The sequence below is a fragment of the Lepisma saccharinum genome, chromosome 15 (assembly GCF_977018435.1).
Source record: "Lepisma saccharinum chromosome 15, izLepSacc3.1, whole genome shotgun sequence".
In the NCBI taxonomy this organism is placed as follows: Eukaryota; Metazoa; Arthropoda; class Insecta; order Zygentoma; family Lepismatidae; genus Lepisma; species Lepisma saccharinum.
This window is the reverse complement of record NC_139243.1, coordinates 45,804,012-45,824,663: the sequence shown is the minus strand read 5'-3', so window position 1 is coordinate 45,824,663 and position 20,652 is coordinate 45,804,012. Positions and strand designations below refer to the sequence as shown.

The window sequence follows — 20,652 nt, the reverse complement described above, 5'->3', positions numbered from 1 at the left end:
AATTAGAAGCTCGGTTATAAAAATAATATTTATTGTCATGACAGAATATATTAAGTGTCTTTAAATATTTTACGATGCTCATCACAGATTTAATGCCACTACACCTGCCACGCATGGCAGTTCAAGAACACCCGACATCATAGTCTTCTGAGCAAAACGACGTTCATAATAAGGTACTGGTAAGCTATTTTCATGTTTTGTCATGGTTCACAATTCACAATCCAGCCTGAACGTTTTGCTTGTACATCACTGAGTCTCTTCGGAAACTATTACAGATATCTTTCTTGACGCTGTTTCAGGGCTTCACAGAAACCATCTTGCAGCATTGATTTGAGTCTCACTTATTGCACAAACTTTAAACAACTTCCCTGCTCTTCGCCTTCTAACGTCAGCGCGGAATGGCTTTGTAGTTAGGTTTAGGCCTCTTAGCAAAAATACACTTTAACCTAACAACGAAGGCATTTAGCCTAAACCTGCGGGAATTGCCACTAGGCTATCCTAGGCTATAGCCTAGGAACCGCAAGTACAGAGGGGCAGCACAAAAATGAGACGCTGAAGGGCAGTAATAACAAAGACCATTGACTAGTGTATTAAAATTTCTTAATGCGTATTGTGATAATAGCAAAATAAAACAACATACCAAGTCCTTTACTTACTTATTTCATGATGGAAGGTAGAAGGAAGGAGTTCCTTGCGTTAAATTCAAGTATATTGTTTTATCGAAGTTTAATTAATAATTTTTAATCAGATGTGTCTATGTTTTAGTTTACAGACCATGCGATTAGTAACAAATCTGTTACTAATAATGTCGGCAGGACCCAAAACAAAGCATAGTCTAAGGGCCACCCAAATTTTATAGCCCCCCCCACCCCAAGCTTAACATGAAAGCATTTCGGCTGATGCCAGAAGTGGAATGGCGGGGGAAGTTGTTTGAGGCTTGTGTGATAAGTGAGATTTCATTGAATTTGGTATCGACACTCCGTTTCTTCAGTACTTCCGCATCTTCCCCCGTATCCACGGGACGTAGTACGTCAGGCGAGTGTAAACGTCCGGGAACCCTGGTCGAGAACAGCCGGAGCCGAAGGAGGTGATCCCTGCAAGGTACCAGCGGCCGTCCTTCAGGTTGCATTGAAGAGGACCACCTGAGTCGCCCTGGGAAAAGGAAAGACAAAATATTCAATAGTCAGCAGCATTCAAAAGATACCACTACCAATGCCAGCGTGGTTCGGTAAAAGGCACATAAGTTACCAATCAGAGTTGTTAAAAGTCCAGGAATCTGAAATAAATTCAATTCGGGCCCATGAGACAAAATTAGCAAGCGTAGATGGATTCTGGACCGTAGGGAACCTTCTTATCTGTAAAGTATTTCAATTCGGTCCAGGAACCTTTTTCCGGATCAATTTAAATACGGTCCAGGAACCTCTATTCTGGATCAATTTAAATCTGGTCCAAGTTTCGTATTGAAATGAAACAATACGCGACTTGGACCGAATTTAAATTGTACGAGAAAAAGGTTCCGGTCCTGTTGCGGAACCCATTAGAATTTATGGTTCCTGGACCTTTAATAACCCTGTACAACTGTGATTTTCTGGTTCCTTCATCTAAGTCACATTGAATCAATTGAAGAAAATATTGTAAGTATAATTTTGTATTGGGCACGAGTAAACAGTCTAAGCAGTGATGATGCAACATTTAGGATCATGTTTGTAAAAAAGGTAAATGTGCTCCCCTGTGCATAGCACCACGCCATGAAGGCGTATAGGGGGTGTGGGTGTAACGCCCCACACTTTCTTGATCCGGTCGTGAGTGGGGGTGATGTGATCAGCATCACGCCCCTGACCGCCTTTACCCCGCAGGGTTTCCCCCAGGTACCCATGTTATTCGACGCTGTGTGGGCGCCGGGGTCGCTTCCATCGTTAGAAAAGTTCCCGGATTTGAACCGGCCGGGGATCGAACCCGGGACCTTCAGCATAGTAGTCAGACGCGTTACCGACTTTTTTTTTATTTTATTTCCTTTATTTCCTTTTTACATTTTCAGAATACAAACACAGACTTTTTAGGTTTTATTTACATAGTATGCATAACAGTTAAAAAATTTGCATACGTAGTATGCATAGCATATGAAGAAATATGCTGATATTCTTGATGCATATATATTTCAAATTTCTCACGAAAATCCTGTTTCTTATAGGTAGTAATAAACCAAGCATAATTCCCTAATATCCATTGCACACTATTTAACTTTGTTTTCGGGTAATATGTAAAACTTGGACACAAAAGGTGATCAATCGTAATTTGCCTCTGGCTTGTTCTGCATATTATACTAATCATTTTCGTGATATATTCCCACGTTGATTTTCTAATTTTGCACTCACTGATTAAGTGTTCTATACTTTCATCTACATTACACCATTTACACTGCGGATTCTCCGCTAATCGGAATCGATGAAGTTGCGTTCCAGTTATCAAGATTTGGTGAACAATACAATACCATGCAGACCGTATCTTTGTTGATAAATGTGTTGCATGTACATTTATCCAAACTCTGTTCCAAAGAACACGAGGGTTCTTCAACATTATTTTACATTTATGGTGCATAGTCTTACGTTTAATTTTGTATATGTTTTTTACAGTGGGTATTTGAAAGTTGTCCGATAATAACAAAGTATAGCATATTTCTACAATAGAATCCACCAAGTATTGATACTGTTTGGGAATAGTGCTTACATCAATTGGATATTCTAACACAATAGTGTTCAAACATTGCTTTAGAATCGTACCTGTCAGACCATCGGAGTGATTTACCATTGCTGCAATGTTAGCCTGAATCATCAGTACTTGACTTTTAGTTGCCACATGAACCAACTTTAATCCGCCACATTCAACAGGTAGACACATTGTTTCATGACTAACCCGAAGGATATGTCCAGACCACATAAACCAATTCACAGCACTCTTCAGTTTCGCAAGGTCTAGTTTTCTTGGTGGAAGAACCTTCGCCAGGAACCAGACCTTGGAGAGCGCGAACATATTTACAAAAGCTGCACGTGATATTAAGCTTAAATTCCTAAGTTTATGTTTACATAAAACAGCTTTAATAGCTCCTATTACCAGATTATAATTTAATTCCTGCATCTGTCTAATTGACCTAGTAAATATTATTCCCAGTATTTTAAGTTTTGGAACCACTTGAAAATTTTCTTGAGATCTGTTTTGATTTGTAGAATTTAAATACATCATACGAGTTTTTTCATAATTTATCGTTAAACCTGAAATCAGTTTGTATTTCTCCATTTGTTGATATATAATTTTTTTGTCAGTCTGAGACTGAACTAAAATAGTGACATCATCAGCATATGACAATACTTTAATATTTTGATTGTTAATTGTAATACCAGATATTTCCTTTTCTAAAGATATTAACAAAGGCATGAGCGAGACACAAAAAATCAACATAGAGAGAGGATCTCCCTGTCGAACCCCTGCACACACTGGGAAGGGATTCGTTAAGAATCCATTGATTTGAATTTTGGATTCGGCGTGTTTGTACAAACCTTGTAAGGCATTTAGAAAATTACCTCCTAGGCCAAGTTTACCAAAAACATTGAACATATGTTCATGATTAACAGAGTCGAAAGCATGTTGGAAATCTACAGCTAAAATTGCGTGATTGGCATTAGCAGAGTTGGAGTTTGAACTCGCAATTACTTCACGGAGTGTTTGCAACACACCATATATATTTTTGTGTTCACCGTAACAATATTGCATCTTGCCAACTAATTGTTCAGCATAAGGAGTCAGCCGTTGCATCATACACCGAGAAAATATTTTGTAATCTGCACACAGTAGAGTTATGGGACGATAATGAAACACTTTCTTTGGTTGCGCTATTTTAGGCACTAATACAATAACACCAGTATTTGATGTTTTACCAGTAATGTGATTCCTAAAAACTGCATTTACCCATTTTGTTATTGTTTTCCCCATCAAATTCCAAAAAGTTTGAAAGAGAGCAGTGGGAAGTCCATCAATTCCAGGGGAGGAGAAAGGTTTCCCCCCCATTACTGCTTTATGTACTTCTTCCATAGTTAAGATATTGTCTAAACCATCTCTATTAGTATCATGAAACACTGTTGGAATATTTCCAAAAAATTCGTCAGCATTTGCATTACCATAAGTTCTTTTGTTCGAATAGAGATTACTATAATGGTCATAAATTACTTTCTTAATGTCTGAAAGTTTTGTATACTCACGTCCATCGTCCATTTGAACTGTACCAATTTGTTGTCTCTTCGCGTTTTTTCTCTCTTGTATAACATGAGCGAGAGATACGGTTTCATGGCGATCTAAATGGGGGAGTCTGCTCCTAACTTTGACACCATTACGTTTCTGAGAATGCATACGTAATAGTGTGGCTTGGATTTGCTTTATCTCTGTTTGCACTGGTTTACCATTCGTTGCGTCTTTAGTAAGCTCCCGCAACACACTGTAATAGAAGTTATATTTGAGATTCCAATCTTTGGATCGTTCTTGGCAAAATTGAATACAAAATTTTTTAATGCCAGGTTTTAAAACTTTTTCCCACCAACCTATAATATCTGTCTTTTTCTCTAGATCAATTTCCCATTTTTTCCACTGTTCATGAAACGCATTTTTAAAATTTGGCTCTAGGAGAATAGAAGTATTCAATTTCCAATATCCGTACCCTTTCGGAACCTGAGGGATATCCAAATTTATCCCCATAATTAAAGCTAAATGGTCGGAAAAACACGTGGGAGTGAGTTGTATTGATGTCACATTTTGACTTAATTGGGGAGTGACATAGAAACGATCTAAACGTGATGCACAGTTGTCTCGGAAATATGTATACCCTAATTTTCGATTATGCTTAGCAATCCAAACATCCACAAAATTAAAACCGTGAACTATTTTTTGTAAAGTATTAGACGTGGAGAAACCAGGCCGTTGATCCTGTGGATATAAAACACAATTAAAGTCACCTGCACATATTATATGCTCTTTTCCCCCTTGCAATTCTGCTGCTACATCAGTACCAAAAAACTCATTTCTCAATTGACGATTTGTATTTCCAGACGGAGCATATATGTTGAATAACCAAATGTTTGCTAATTTTGTACCTATAATACGGCCAGATGGATGCTGAATAACGTGTGAAATCGGCAAGCCTTGTTTGACTACTAAAGCCGTTCCTTGTGATTGACACGTGGGGTTTAGATATGACATATACTGGGCTGGTAATTCAAGCTGAGTCACACACACTTCCTGCAGAAGAGCAACATCCACTGAGGATTGTACTAGAAAATCCCCTAAAGCGCGTTGTTTCGTCGTGGAACTTAACTTATTTATGTTCACAGTCGCTACTCTAACAGTTGTATTCATAACTATGATTATCATGAGGGGGAAAAACAGATAGACTACTCTCGTTAACATGTTGTATGTTCACACTGAAAATCGTTTCATATTCCACACTTTTCCACTTGCTACCCTAGGGGAGAACATCACTTTCTCAGTCACGAGATGGGTCGGGGGTCACCTCCATGTCACTTTGTTCTTCCATTACTGCCCCTAATATTGCTGGGTTTTGGGCATCTAAGTCAGAGGTAGGAGTATTTCCAATATTATTGGCACTTGAGGAATCATTGCTTACAACTGTTGATCTACTTACCATTTCACCCTTTTTCTTCTTTTTTGGCCTCAGTGTCATATGGTCGGATGGGGGGTTGCCTCCTCTCGTTGTTGATCTGGACCGGGATCGTCGTGTATTGACTGATGGAAATTCACTCTCAGCGAACATTTTGCCTGTCAAATTGGGGGAAACCTCCAAAGGTTGTTCAATAGGGGTTGGGGATGTGGATGACGCATCTTCATTTTCTATTCCTTCCTTTGTCCCTGTAGAACACTGCATACCTGGTTGCACAAGGTCATCTTTTTCATTTGACTCATTGGCGGTCTGGAGAGACTTTGTCGGGGGGGTTTCGTTGGTGTCGCTATTCTCGGCACTGGGGAGTAAGAGGACAGAGGGTTGATACTTCGGTCCTCGGTCACTAACTGGTACTTGGCTGACGGTAGTCCTAACCAGATTCGTCCTTTGGGCTGTCGCGAAACTGGATACCGTCGCGGTTGCTCTGGTGTCCCTAGGGCGACGCTCGTTACAGCTATTGGCGTAGTGTGATGGGGAATCGCAAATGGCGCACGTTTTTTCCTGTCCATTATAGGTAACCCAATAGCGTGATCCACTTATCGTAATGTATGACGGGATGGCCTTTGTCAAGGTCATCTTCGCAATTTTTCTACCTGTCCGGACTTGATATATATGCTGATCGGAATACTTCTCGTCTACCAGTGGTGAGATTATCGTCCTGAATTGTGCTAACACTGTTCGTATTTGGTCGTCACTAAATTCGATTGGCACAACATGTATTCTCACCGTCACATAATCGCGATCTGCCCAAGTCACTTCTATTTCGTAATCACCATCCACATCAGAATATTTGTAGATACCACCAGACTTGAATAACAATTGCTCACACAGTACTTTCGATAACAGTTTTAAATATACACACTTATGATACATGTCGATTTCAATACTTAGTACCTGCTCTGGAGTAACTTTTAAGGTCTCGCTGATCCATCGGTGAAGATCCAATGTAGTGGGTTTCCGTGTTACTGTTTGAAAGTTCAATTTCAACGTATTTACGCGTTTCAGAACCATTTTACTCACTGAATTTTCACCAAGACGAACGCTAGTCGCGTAAGGAAGCTGACTCACGGAACTCGCAGCGGGAGTAGTCACGCACACGTCTGCTCGCTACCGCGTCCCGAACGAGACTGTCTGAGCCACCGCGGCCATGTTTGTAATGTTTGTTATTAAAAGAATAAACATGTCTGCCGTAAAATTGCAATTTTTTTCACGCACAGCCTGAACACAGATAAACGTATTGAACGTAGTACGTAGAGTCAATTCTAGGGGGGCAAGGGGGGACAAACATTGACGGACAAGGGCATCTGCAGGTGGGGCACAGCGGAGCAATTACCCCCTTGGATTCCAAATGTTATTCAAATAAAACTACATTTTGTAAAATTTGTTACTTGCTTCGCTCGCATTATCTGCCTTTCTCGTTTTCGTCAAGTTCAGAGCTGTAGCTAGGGGCGGCGGGAGTCGGCCATGGGCGCCGAATGATCTAAATGAAAAAAGGTTGTAAAACAGAAAATGCCATGGCGTCCAGTGAAATTATTTGCGTCCTATTAAATCAATATTGTTTTCAATTGCAAAAATTGGATCTAAAAATTTTCTTGTTCGCTTCGCCCACAATCTACTTGTTTTCTGTAATGTCATGGGTTTAAATAATGTGTGTTGTATATTTGTATTGAATAAGGTTTGAATACGTACACAATTTAGTGTTAGCTTGTTGCATATGTATTTTCTTATTTGTCGCTCCTTGTTGCATATGTGTCAAAAGTATGTTGTACATGAAAGTTACACATGTATCTTCGGAATTCATTTTCTGCGATAAAAAAATGGTTTGTGCGCTTGATTTTCGTTACTAGCTAATGTGAAATTGACGGTGTTGAAAAAATATTTCAAATCGTTTGTTCCAAACAAATGCTTTAGTACAGACTTCTACACCCCTTTTTGCGAAATTTATGAGGATAATAACGTCTTTGATACTACTTACTAGTAGTAATAATAATAATAATAATAATAAAGCCATTATTAATGTTATTATTATTATTATTCGTACGTTTATCCTGGTACTTGCCCCCCCCCTCCCAGACAAAAATTCGAGGTTGCATCTCTGGTATTATATTTTCCGCAAATTTTGTCCGACAAAAATAATTTGAGAAATTAATTCGGCATAAACAGGGGGGTGGGAATGTTTTACCTTTTGGGGGGTAGTGCGTCATGGGCCTGGAGGGGGGATGGACACCCCTGCAGACAGGTCTGGCATCAGCGCCATTTGGTAGAAATTGTACGTAAGTTCTTGGATTGGATTGCATTGATTTGTTGTTTTAAGTCCACTTTATGCACAGTAACGCTAATCGGGACTGGACCTACAGTTTAAAGTGGGATCCGAACCACTATGTGCCTCCACCGGGTATCGAACCCGGGACCCCTTGATTACAAGGCAACGACGCTACCACTGCGCCATCGGGGAGGCCCGTAAGTTCTTGGAATAACATGCGAACTGGTTGAATGCCGGAAGGATCGTACGGCTAAACAAATGTTGAAGGAATTGTTAAACCAGCGTCATGGCAACACCGTAACAAAACAACTGGACTGCATTTCAAGCACTTTATATAGGGTGACCAGACATACTCTTTTTAAGAGTATTATACTCTTTTAGAGGTTCATATACTCTATACTCTTTTCACTTTGCAAAAATCCCCAAATATACTCTTTTCCTTGCTATTTAATTTCATTCATTATTTTACGGGTAAATATGCGTTAAAATCCACAGAACGGAAAACGTCAAGATGTCAACAAACTGAGGTATTTACTCCTTGACTCAAGAATTTCCAATGAACAATTTCAAGTCATTTTCATATTCCATCAACCAGCAAAACATATTTCAAATTCATTGGAATTTAATGATAATGATATTTTTGACACTTACTGTTCAATTTCAAAAGCCATTGAAAAACATCTAGAAAATTGGGGAGAAAGAAAAGATACAACGATGGGTAAGTGGAGGTCAGTACAGGCTGGGTCAAATTTAAAAGTGATTGTGCCTCTTATAACATTCTTCTTTACTCTGCCTGGTACAAATGTTGATTGTGAAAGACTCTTCAGTATTATTAAAACTTATTGACGAGGAAAAAGTACACTCCTGGTGTCAACACTCGAACAAGTAATGAAAGTGAAATCCAATGTGGACATGACCTGTGAAGAGTTTGGACTGGCAATAAAGGACGAATTAAACATACTCAAGAAAGAAAAATCATCCCAGAAGTATGAATGATGGTGAGTAAGTATTTGAAATTTGCCAATTACATTAGACCCATAAGTAATTTGAATCTGTAGAGTGTAGGCCTATTTTATATGGTCTATAATAGAAGCAATAACAAATAACCACCCTTATTTTCGTTTTCTTTTTATGTTTTGTACATGTGCACCTTCACCTTCGAGCAGGCAGCAGTTCACTGTTTACGTCAGATGCGTCGCGAGTTATATTGATTTGCGAATGAATAAGCATGGCCAAGAAGCGTACATGTAGTTTCAATACGGACATGCGACAACAGTTTCAATTCCTTCCTGCATCTTGGCACAAAATCAAAGACGAATTGTGTGTTGTGTCAGATATGTGGGGAGTTTTATGAACGGTTAGCGAAAAATATTTGTGGTTCTGAAGAAGATTGGTTCTTCTGGCAGATACTTCTGGCATTCCTCAACTTCAGCGTAGGACTAACATCAAAGGTTGAGCAGAAGCGACCAGGAACACTATACCGAGATTACAATAATTAATACCTTTCGACAACGGTAGATCATATTTCATTTATTGTTTATGATACATAATTTATGTGACCCATACTTTAATAATAATAATGTTATAATTAGGCGTAGCCGATTTTTCAGGATTCCCTTAGGATGTCCCGTTTTTGGGTCAAAATATTATGGTCACACTAACCAGACACCATCAGAATGTTTCATGTGGAAATCAAGTATGCAACTGAATCACCATTTCAAAAGTATCCTATTTTCACAAATCTGCATGTTGACAGAAACCATATCCCACTTCGTCAAGAAGAGTTGTTACAAAATTTTTAACGATATCAATTTAAATAATATTAAAAACAATACTATTGTGTTATTGCCTGTCGTTACACTTAAAGATATTGAATCCAAAGAAATTAGAGTCGCCTACATTGGTCGACAGGAGGTTCCCGAAAAAAAATAGTGGATTACAAGTGTGATTACGTAAACCATAAAAAACAGTGTGGAGTTATTCCAAAATTACAATCCTTTTTCAAAGTACCGACCGAAAATCTCATGGCCGTGTGAAATTCGTTAGAGACCTCAAAAGTCGAACTACGTAAATGCATGCAAGCACGAAAGAAAAGCACATACTATACTTGCTAGTAAAATAGCCATTTCAAACTTTAACATTCAAAGCTAAAAATTTCAATACAAATGAACCAGAGAATAATCTAAACGAAGTAAATGTAAAAGTAATACAGAAAATAAAGCCTGTTCTACCTTTCTTTTAGAAAGTGGCGAGAACAACTACCTGTCTACTTGCCTTGTACGTACTACTACAGGGAAATACAAATATGTGATTCAATGTAATGTGTTCTCTGCTTTAGTGAAGTTGCCAAGACCCGTTTATTTCGTGAGATTATTCTGTTTTGTTGATAATGACATCATGGTAAGATGTCATGGCAAGAAATATTCATGAATGAGAGCGTTTCGGAGTTTCTAGGCTCTGTTTAAGGGTTCAAAGAGGTTTGTATACTGCGTTGTCAACATATTGCTATGAAATTTCTAACCGATACGATTACTCGATATGGGAATTTTGTTAATAACGGCGTTGCGAAGGAACGTAAATGTATCCTCACTTCCACGTAGAGTACGGTGGAGGCACATGGCACAGTGGTTCGCATCCCACTTTAAACTGTAGGCCGACAGTGAGTATAGGGTTGTGTTTTGTAATCTCTCTGGTAGTTACATGCGCTGAGCACTAAGCTTTTAAGGCTTGGCTGATGTAAAACTGCGGTGATATTCCAAAATCTCAAAAAGAATTACATATGCTTAGAATTTGTTTTAGAGTACTTACGTGAATATTCCTGTGGTTTGCTTTACATATTAGCAGTAATTTAACAGGATTACGAATCCGCGAAACTATTGAAAGATTCACTACTCTAGAAAGTATTCAAAGCATGTGTAAATTTTCACATTTTGGAATATTATAGCGGTTTTTATCGTACGGAGAGGAAAATTGAAAATGATTTCGCGGGTGTCCGCCAAATGTCCAGCCGAGCCTTAACTTAGGTAGGGAGATTTTAGTGTTTAGAGAAAGGTAACAGACTTTGTAAATTTGGGAAGCCATATTTCACAGTTCGAACATCAAAAATGTGTTGAGAAAAATTTAATAAAATATATTAAATGGAATTTTGAAATGAAATTTTGGAAAACAAATAAGAAAATATATTCAAATTACCATAACATAATTTCAAAACGTTAGTGAATATTGGACTCTTCGTCAACATGATAAAACAAGAATAAATTGTTCACAAATGATATTTTTGCGGTCTTTAAGTGGAGTAACCCTACCAGACAAAATTAGAAGTTATGAAATCCGAAATAAATGAAAGGTCGTAGCAATGGTGGAAGAAATTTTAAAAATATCACTTAAAGTGGAATCAACTTGTTCGGAGGATGCCAGATAGACGCTTGTCTCGAAAATTATTAAATTACAGGCTAAAAGGGAAAATAAATTTAGTAAGACCATATCGCCGATGGAGTGATCAAGTTTTGTAGTCGCAGAAAGGGCTTTGGTTATCCAGACCTGCAAGAGGAAGAAGAGGAAGAGGAAGAAGAGGAAGAAGAGGAAGAGGAAGAAGAAGAGGAAGAAGATGATATAATATAAGGGAGGAATAGCCTAAATGTAGATGCACCCACATTTTATTTGCAGTCATATAAACAGCAGCTTACCACGCATGTGCCTGAGCTTCCGTCCAAGTGTCCAGCGCAGATGTGGCTCATCTTGATCTTGACGTTGCCATACTCCTTGACCCCGTACTTGTGCATGCAGATGGAATTGTCTTGCACGGGGACCTGGATCTCCAGCAACTTGTCAGAGAGCGGCCCGTCCAGGGAGGAATGGCCCCAGCCGGTGGCCACGCAGGGCCTCTTCCTGAAGGACTCCGTCTCCGTGGCGGGGGTCTCCGGCAGACACACCTGCCTCACGTAGTCGCCCGTCGTGTTCACCTCCTCGAAGAGCTTCATGAGGGCTGAAAGGAAATTAGCCATCAGTAGCAGCAACTTTCAACATCTCTATCTCTATACAGGGTGATAAAACTTCAAGAGTGATTCCTGACAGGACAAAGAACATAAACATTTATATGAAAGTACATGGCCATTTTGAGAAACTGGAAACCTGGTTCGTTTGTGAAAATGGCCCATCGCATGCATTTCTTTCCCCCTGTTAGGCAACTAGTGCTCTTACGAGGGACTCCCGGCACGACGACAGGTTGTGCATTTTCGGACATATGTTCACATATACTTTTTCCTTCCTTCTCCTGTCAGGAATCACTTCCTGAAGTTTATCGGAATTTTTCAGTCACCCTGTATACATAAAGTAATGAGAAGAATTCATTACAGGCGGTTAAATTTTACTGAATCATAAATTAAGAAGAACTGTAAGAGAACCCTTGTACTCTATGAATGTGTTTTTATTTATTTCATTCATCTTCAAAATATATTTCGCACAGCGTGCTACGACGCCAGGAGTTTCGGCTTAGGCATGGGTGTTCTCTATGAATGTCCCTTCATCAGTTTCATCATACCATCACTCATCCTCATTGTCACGATTAGTCACTTTCCTTAATAAACATTATGTTTTCTTGTAAAACATCACATTTAGGTTTCAATTAAAGAAAAGGCATGTTTGTTTAGTTTGATTTGCTTTATTTTACTTCGCTTCTTGTGCCACTTTTGGCTAATTTGCGAAGATGCGGATGAGTGATGATATGATGAAATTGATGAATAGACACAAACATCCATGCCCAGGCCAGGATTCGAACCCGGGACCCCTGGCGTTGTAGCGCGATGTGCTAACCTCTCCGCTACGGGGTCGGCGAAAAGGAATGTGAAAAACCATCAAGAAAAAAATACGTACCTATATCGTTTTGAAAATTTCTAAATCGTTCGTGAAGAAATATTTTGTGTACCGGAAGTCGAAGTTCTGACCTCTCCTCCTTGGTTCTGTCCCACTCTCCAAGCACTACAGTCCAGAGAGGACCGTAAGGCAAGTTGAAGAGGTCGCTGCAAAGTAAAGAATAGCATTGTGTTATTTCCACAGCATGTCATCTCTTTTTAGAATCTTATCTGATAGAAACATATCGTCGCGTGAGAACCAGAGGGACGTAACTCCAATTAATAAAATTTACAGGAGAAATAATGTTTTCTAAGGATTATTTGGGTTGCAAACACTCTCTATTGCCATTGGGCCTTTTTATTGATTTCCTTTTCGTAATATGCTAGACTCTCCGACCTCCGTGTGTGTGTGTATGCAATTTCAATGTAGACTGGTTTTAATAAGCACTGCGAATCACGATACTACAGTGGAACCTTGATAACTCGAACTTAAGGGGAAAAAGAAAGAAAATTCGAGGTATCAAGGCTTTCGACTTACCAAGGTTCGAGTTATTGAGGGCCAAAATCGCCGACTTCGAGTTATAGAGGTCTAAAGTTTACTCACTCTTCTGAACGTCGGCATTACGTATGCCTATAACGTATGTATAGTATTGTTGATCACCTGACATTGTACGTACGCACCCTACACTTCGGCTTATTGAGGTCCGTGCGACTAAAACTTCAAGTTATAGAGGTGATTAGAATTTAACTTCGACTCACAGAGGCTTTTCATACTCTACCTTCGAGTTATTGAGCTCGAACGGCTTCCCATAAACTGTGCAAAAATTCGTCTTTTCAAGGTTTTATTCGAGTTGTTGAGCTAAAATTAGTATTGAGTGCTATGGACAATTCAAGGGGATACAAAAAATTAGACTTATCAAGGAATTTGAGATGTTGAGTTTTGAGTTATCAAGGTTCCACTGTACTACTACTACTACTACTATACAACAACTACTACTACTGCTGCTGCTGCTGCTGCTACTACTACTAACAATAATAATAATAATAAAAATAAACGACAAATTATTGGGTGTGCTCGGACCCCATGGCCCCCTTTACGTGGTTGGCACCACTGTATTCAACCTTCAATTATAAGGGCTTGTAAACTCGTGTAATATTATTGCATCATTAAGGGTGAATTTCTGGGAATTCCTTCAGGAGCAGTGTATTCAGCACAGATGTTTGGTACCGAGTGTCATTTGTTGCAGGCAACCTTTTCTACCGAAAAGGGCGGATACAATTCGCTACTTTTGAATGACGAGCAAGTGACATTTTTTTTTGTATACAAAGGACCTGAATCAACATTTGACTTTCCCACCTTTTACAGTCTATGTTCTGAACTGCATACGCCCATACTCATGGTCTTAACAAGACAAAACTACCTCCAGAAGCGAAACCTTGTTCAAACAGCTTCCCTTTCAATGTGTCTGAAACTTTTGATATCAGAACTTTCGCCTGTCCGCGGAGAAGGGACCCAAGTGACATTCTTCCAACTCTTATCGCCGGAGATGACAAGAAGATTCAGTGAGCCGCCGCCAGGTAATGGTTGTCGACCGGTTTCTTCAAAGGGAAAAGAAGACTTCGGCTTCCAGGTGGCAAAGGAGAAAGTAAACACGCATCCTGCGCCGAATGCTAATTGCATGCAACAGCTGCCGACTGGTGCATTCGTTACAGCAGCATAAATTACTCGGTCGCTGCTAACGACAGACGTTAAGTGACACGGACACAGAATCCCATTTCCAGTGATAAATGGAAGAGTAAAAATCGAAATGTCTTGATTTCATGCGACCTTCTGAAATAAAAGTAGCGGTTATGTTATAGCTAGACCTCGGATTTTTACGTTCTAAAAAGCGTGCTTTAAGGTTCTTAAAATAGGCTCTAAAAATCCTAAAAGAGGTTCTAAAAATCCTAAAATAGGTCCTAAAAATCTTAAATTAGGTTCGAAAAATCCTGAAGTAGCTTCAAAAAAACTAAAAATAGTTCAAAATTCCTGAAAAATACTGATTAGGTATAGTCATCGGCAATGAAAATGGGACACCTATCTCCTGAAATACATAACGTTGTGTGTGTTGCCTAATCCTACGGTGATGGCAGAACTTATCATTGGAAATTTGCTATTAGCTAGTTAGGCAACAATCTCTTTTCATGTTATCCACAGTCAAGCTCCGCAATTTTGTCTGTGAGGACAATCTTATATGCTGAAAACAATCTTTCAACAAAGCACAGTCAATGGTCCTAACTTCAATGGTGAAATGTTAGTTTGCAAGGCGTGAATGCCACAAAGCTCCGAAGTGACGCGAAAGTGAGCAAGACCACACAGATCAGACCACTTTGGATTGTACAGGTAACAGTGGCACCAGACATTTTGCTTTGTTTAGAGCTTTGATAAATCACCATGGACTTGGAGGAAGGAAAATCGACAGAGAGTACCTTTGAAACAAGTTCCTCATTTAAATTTTTCGTGACCAAAAAAAGCAAATGCTTCTGTGTGACATAACAATCCTATAAAACCTTAAAAAATATATAAAAACCTAAAAAAGGCTTCATTTATGCGCATAAACCTAAAATAGGTTCTATAAATAACAAACATTTTTTTAGGCCCTGTAAAACTTCATCAGTTGTTGCGTCTTTTAACGAAATGCTGACACAACTTATTATTTCTTACATACCTGTAAAGGTAAAATTGGTTAAAAATCTAAGATCCGATGTCTAGTTATAGCAAGCTAACTATCCTCCGGAATGAGTAACAGAAGTTTGCAGACAGTCGTTAGACCCATCTAGTTCACAGCACCGTTTGGCTCTCTGCACTCGCGCGTCTATTTGGTTACACGGAGCAACACCGTCTAGTCTACTTCGTTGATTTCGTGTCAGGTAGTGTATTTGGTGTCTGCGCCGTTTGCACTACGTACTGGTGAGGTGTAATGTACGTGATGTGTGGTCACGTGGTGCGTGCTAACTCATCAAATGAACGTTGAAAGCAGCAGACAGGCATTTGTTGAATTTTCCGAACTTGAACACCGTTTATCGTCTACTTGGTTGACACCGAGATACACCTGCACTACACCTAGTGTCAAAAAGTGCAGCGAACTAGACGGGGCTATTAACGTGGACAGCAGTGTTGATATTAATTGTCCAAATGGGTAAGTTACTCGTTTCAATGGATTGCTTGTTATGTCGATCGACGGCAAGGCACTTATCACACACCATACTCAACACCGTCGTCTATTGACGTCAACGTGGAGTGCCTTCGTTGTTGTTAGGTTTGTTTGGTTTAGTTAGTTATTTTAGCATAAATGCATTGCAGTTTTTTGGGAGCTGGACCAAAAAGGCATTATTTATGCAAAGAGCTCTAAACCTAACATGCATTTAACGTAACATCGAGAACATTTATCCTGACGTCAGTAGACGACGGTGTTCAATGTGGTGTCCAGTAAGTGAAACCCGAAAGTAGCTGCTTGTTTGGAAACTTTTGGACTTTTCCCTTGCATTATTTTAGAATGAATGAATGAGTTTTTGTTTTAGTACGTCGGCACGTGTGGCCATTTTGCACCCTTAAGAAGATATTTCCTCGTATACTCTGATCTAAACTTGCCTGAAAGTTAAAAAGGGGTGTAAAGAACTCCTTGAAAAAGTTTAAAAGTGCAAGGTTGTAAAGCGACCCGCACAGGACAAACACAATATATTAAAAAGAAACAAAAAACATTTGCTAAAACACTGTCATTGCCTCCCAACACAAAAAATAAACAGTAAAGAAGATTAAAAGTTTGTCTGAAGCTCTCAGGAATCTAAAATCGGCACATTCAATAGAACAGTGTTTCTTTCTCTGGGGAGAAATGTTCCGTTACTCTTCAAGTTGGTTTGTTCATCATGAGAACTACTCAAAATAATGTGATATGATCATAAATAATCACGAAGAAGTGCCGGTATGGCGTGCCGTTCACTACGACCAGGAAACAAAAGCACTCAATAAAAATATGCCGAAAGCTTAAAATAATGTTACAGACACGACACATTGGAGAGTTCAGCCCTTGCAGCATGAATGAGACGGCTGTGTCCAATACGAAGGGAGTTACAATTACCTCTTCACGACGGGAGGGCGTAAGAGGAAAGCCATGTGGTCTTCATGACGCGAAGCTTGTTCTTCGTTGCCTCGTCCCACTCTTCCTGCCAAGTATCAAGAAGGGAGCAACGAACACATTCTGCAGGTCACTGGCTGGAAACTCTTGTGGATAGGTGAACCTTACTCATTAGAATATTCCTTCTACTTTTGTTTCGTTTCGTTTATATTTATTCATGTAATTTAGGCATTACTCCAGTAAGCTTATGACTAACAAATACTTCTGGTTTCACGTAATCGGAAATATTATATCGGAAAGGCAGTGGCCGAATTGGAAATAAATTACTGCTGGTATGCTCATATGCACAGACCTGTCTTTTGATATAATCCATTACTCTTGTGATTTTATAACACATTGATTCTCATTCTCTCTCTTTTAAAACAACAAATTGCGCTCTTTTTAAAATGTGCCATGCATGTGTATAGTCTGACTTTTTAGTACTGGCAACTATTTATTTTCTACACACATAGCATAGAATTATCGTAAAAGTTGGTTTCTGACACAAAAACAGCAAATATGTAAGAAACTATGTAATTTATGTCCTACATTCACTGAACCAAATTCATAGTTTATGATTTCCTCTAGAGATAGGTTTTCGTGACTTTAGAATCAGGGGTTGAGGAGATATGTAGCTTAATGCAGAGTAACGTGTTTCCCTAAATTTAGGTGTTACATTTCTTATAATATTGGTTGATTGATTTGCTTTATTTTATTTCGCTTTTGTGCCACTTGTGGCTAATGGGAATGAGTGATGATATGATGAAATTGATAAATGGACACTCACAAACATACACGCCCAGGCCAGGATTCGAATCAGGTACCTTTGGCGACGTAGCGCGATTATGATATTGGTGAGAACGTAATACCTTAATTTTTAAGTTGAATTTTTGCCGCTATTTTCCAATATGGCGGATTTTCCCCAAACATTTGGATGGCGGATTTTTAATATATTATTCACTATACCATTCGACACAATCTGGCACAAAAATCATTAGTCTTGCAATTATTTCCGGGTGAAACCGTATATTTATTGCCTGAGAGAAACTGTCTCCCACGACTACTGCCGTCACGTTTAACCGAACTTGCTAATTACATCGCGAACAAGTTTTAAAGCAAAATTGTGCTGCAGAAACGCGTAGGAAATTGCGAATACTAACAATCGCACGCAGTTATTCGAAGTCGTGCATTACTCGCATTCCTACTATTTTCCGCATATTGTTTCTTGCCGACAAAGTATTTCGCACACATGTAACTCCAAGAGGATGCACTTAAATGGCATTTCGTAGAAGAAATTTCTCACGGAATGCACGTGTACACACAGAAACATAAACTTATACACGAATACACACATACATGTTCTGTACATACAAGGCAATGGTAGATCGGGAGATTTCGAACAGTTATCATTGCTTCTATTGAGTATGTACATAACAGTGAAAGATTCTCGTGTGCAAAATTACCTCCAGTGGAGGTGGTAATTTTCTTTGGTAAAATTTTGCAGGAAATCTAAAGTTTGTAGATCCGGTACTACTAGCTTAGGTCGCGTTTTAATATTCGGAATTCGTATTGTAAATATTGAAATCCACAGAGGAGAGAGGAGTTTGCCATTAAACATTTTCCAAATTGGCAATAAGGTCTCGAGCCGTCCTTCTGTGGTCAAGTCTGTCCATGTAGAATTAGTATATGTTTCTAATCTAGGGTACTCGCCAGTTTATACGTATTTCATGCACAGCAAAAATTTTTACTGTACATGTTTGGTATGTTTTTGAGCTTCAGTGTTCCATATTACGACAGAGCCAAATTCTAGTTTGTACGCACTAGAGAATAATATATTATTTTTGGTGTTTGTATGTTTCTGAAACCCCTGTCCATGCGAATAATAAATCCAACAAGCTTGTAGGCTTCGCTTATTATTTTCACTAGATCAGGGGTTCCTAAACGTTTTCGTTTTACGGCTCCCTTAGTGTTTCAAGATTTTTTCGCGGCGCCCAAGTCACAATGTAGGCCTACTTAACACTTGCAACGCTCAGTTAGTGTTGTTAGGTTGCTTCCCATATATTTAAAATTCAAAGATATTTTATGTGTAAAAAGTGCTAAATAAGCACATATTTGGAACAATCATATCATTGATTGAATTTCAGTTAAAATATTGGAACATTTCGCGGCACACTCTTGGGGAACTACTGCTCTAGATGATAAGCGAAAGTTTATTTAGAATCAGAAGATATTCCTAGATCTCTTGCCTTTTCCGTTATTTATTTTATACTAGTAATATATAGCTGTTTTTTGCTTGGTGTAGGTAACAGAAAAGCATTTCTTAACATTTAGGGAAAGCTTTTTACATGAGCAACACGCACTCAACCTATTTATGTCGTGATAGGGAGACACAATCGTCAGCACTTGTTATTCTTTTATAGAACTTTTAAGTCGTCTGCAAACAAGAGTTTACGAATTAATCAGATATTTAGGTAAATCATTCAGTATTGTCCAAAAATGAATACCATACGACCTAAAATTTATTGTATTTACTGTCTTGTACTTCATAGACCATCCAAGGTTAGGTTAGTAAAAGGTAAGGTACGTACAAGGTTAGGACGGTAAAAGTGGCACTAAGAAAGTTACCTTCGCAGATTGTAGTTCCAAGCAAGACATATTGGAGCATCTCCTTTAAATAACACGAAGGGAGAGGTATGGGAAAACACCAACACTTCCACTAAATATTAAAAATAAAGACTCTTTTAGTGTGGTAAACGTGCCTTTAGAAGGGCAAGGAAATAGACATGTAATTTTTCTTTTATGTACGCATTACTTGCATTGTAGAATTATTTCTCTTGTAGTCTACAGTTATTACAAGTATAGAAAAGCAGTTCTTTTGTTGTGACGTTTCAGGAGAACACACGCTTCCTTCATCAGACATTTATTTTTAGTTTGATTAAAGATACAGTTATAACAATGATTAATTTTTTTGTAAAACAAAAAATAATCAGTTATACAATGGATGTTATCAATGTTACATTCTTTAATATAGCAACTTAACTGTGAAAACAAGCAGTCTGTTTTATTTTTATTTCAGATAAAAGTTTTCATCACATTATTTTTTATTTAAAAATCATGAACCCCAAAATAACAAAGATTACAAAAGAAATAATTCTACAATAAACATGTAACATAAAGCTTCACATTCGATGGTAACGTTTAATAGTTTTATTTTAATAAACGAGCTAATTACAGGTCCAAACAACGTTAATTGTGGATTAACATGCATAACTATCACCAAGTAATTTGCCCATTATGATGTTTATTCTCATTGTTGTAGCCAATGAGAGTTTAAAAACTTGAAACTACTGACAACATTCGCACAGCATCTATTCACGTAGGATGTAAGGTGGAAATTAGTCATAGAATAAATAATTTGCCGAACAAAACCGTGCATGCCACTGAACTACAAGAAGGATTAAAGTATTTCGCGAATGAAGTTGCCAGAGCTGAAAAATCAACCGGTAACGAATTTGTTGCAACAACAATAACTGGGCCTATTACATTAAGATAACTGAAATCAGGTTTTGATTTGCATAGCAGTAAGACGTACCAACGAATTATATAGTCACAGCTATATTCGCAATATAACGACGTTAATGGACTGTGAATCACATAACATAT

General features: G+C 38.5%; 1 protein-coding gene across 1 annotated transcript in view; it reads right to left on the bottom strand.

Annotated features, from left to right (window-relative positions):
• Nucleotides 1-858: 858 nt before the first annotated feature.
• Nucleotides 859-20,652, bottom strand: part of LOC145999472 (chymotrypsin-C-like) — a 77,546-nt gene continuing 57,752 nt past the window's right edge. Inside the window, exons 4-6 of the mRNA XM_083136440.1 lie at nt 12,858-13,003; nt 11,672-11,970; nt 859-1,152 (exon numbers count right to left, since the gene is read on the bottom strand). Of these exons, the coding sequence (XP_082992566.1) occupies nt 988-1,152; nt 11,672-11,970; nt 12,858-13,003 (610 nt within the window). The 3' untranslated portion in view covers nt 859-987. The remainder of the gene's footprint in view (nt 1,153-11,671; nt 11,971-12,857; nt 13,004-20,652) is intronic.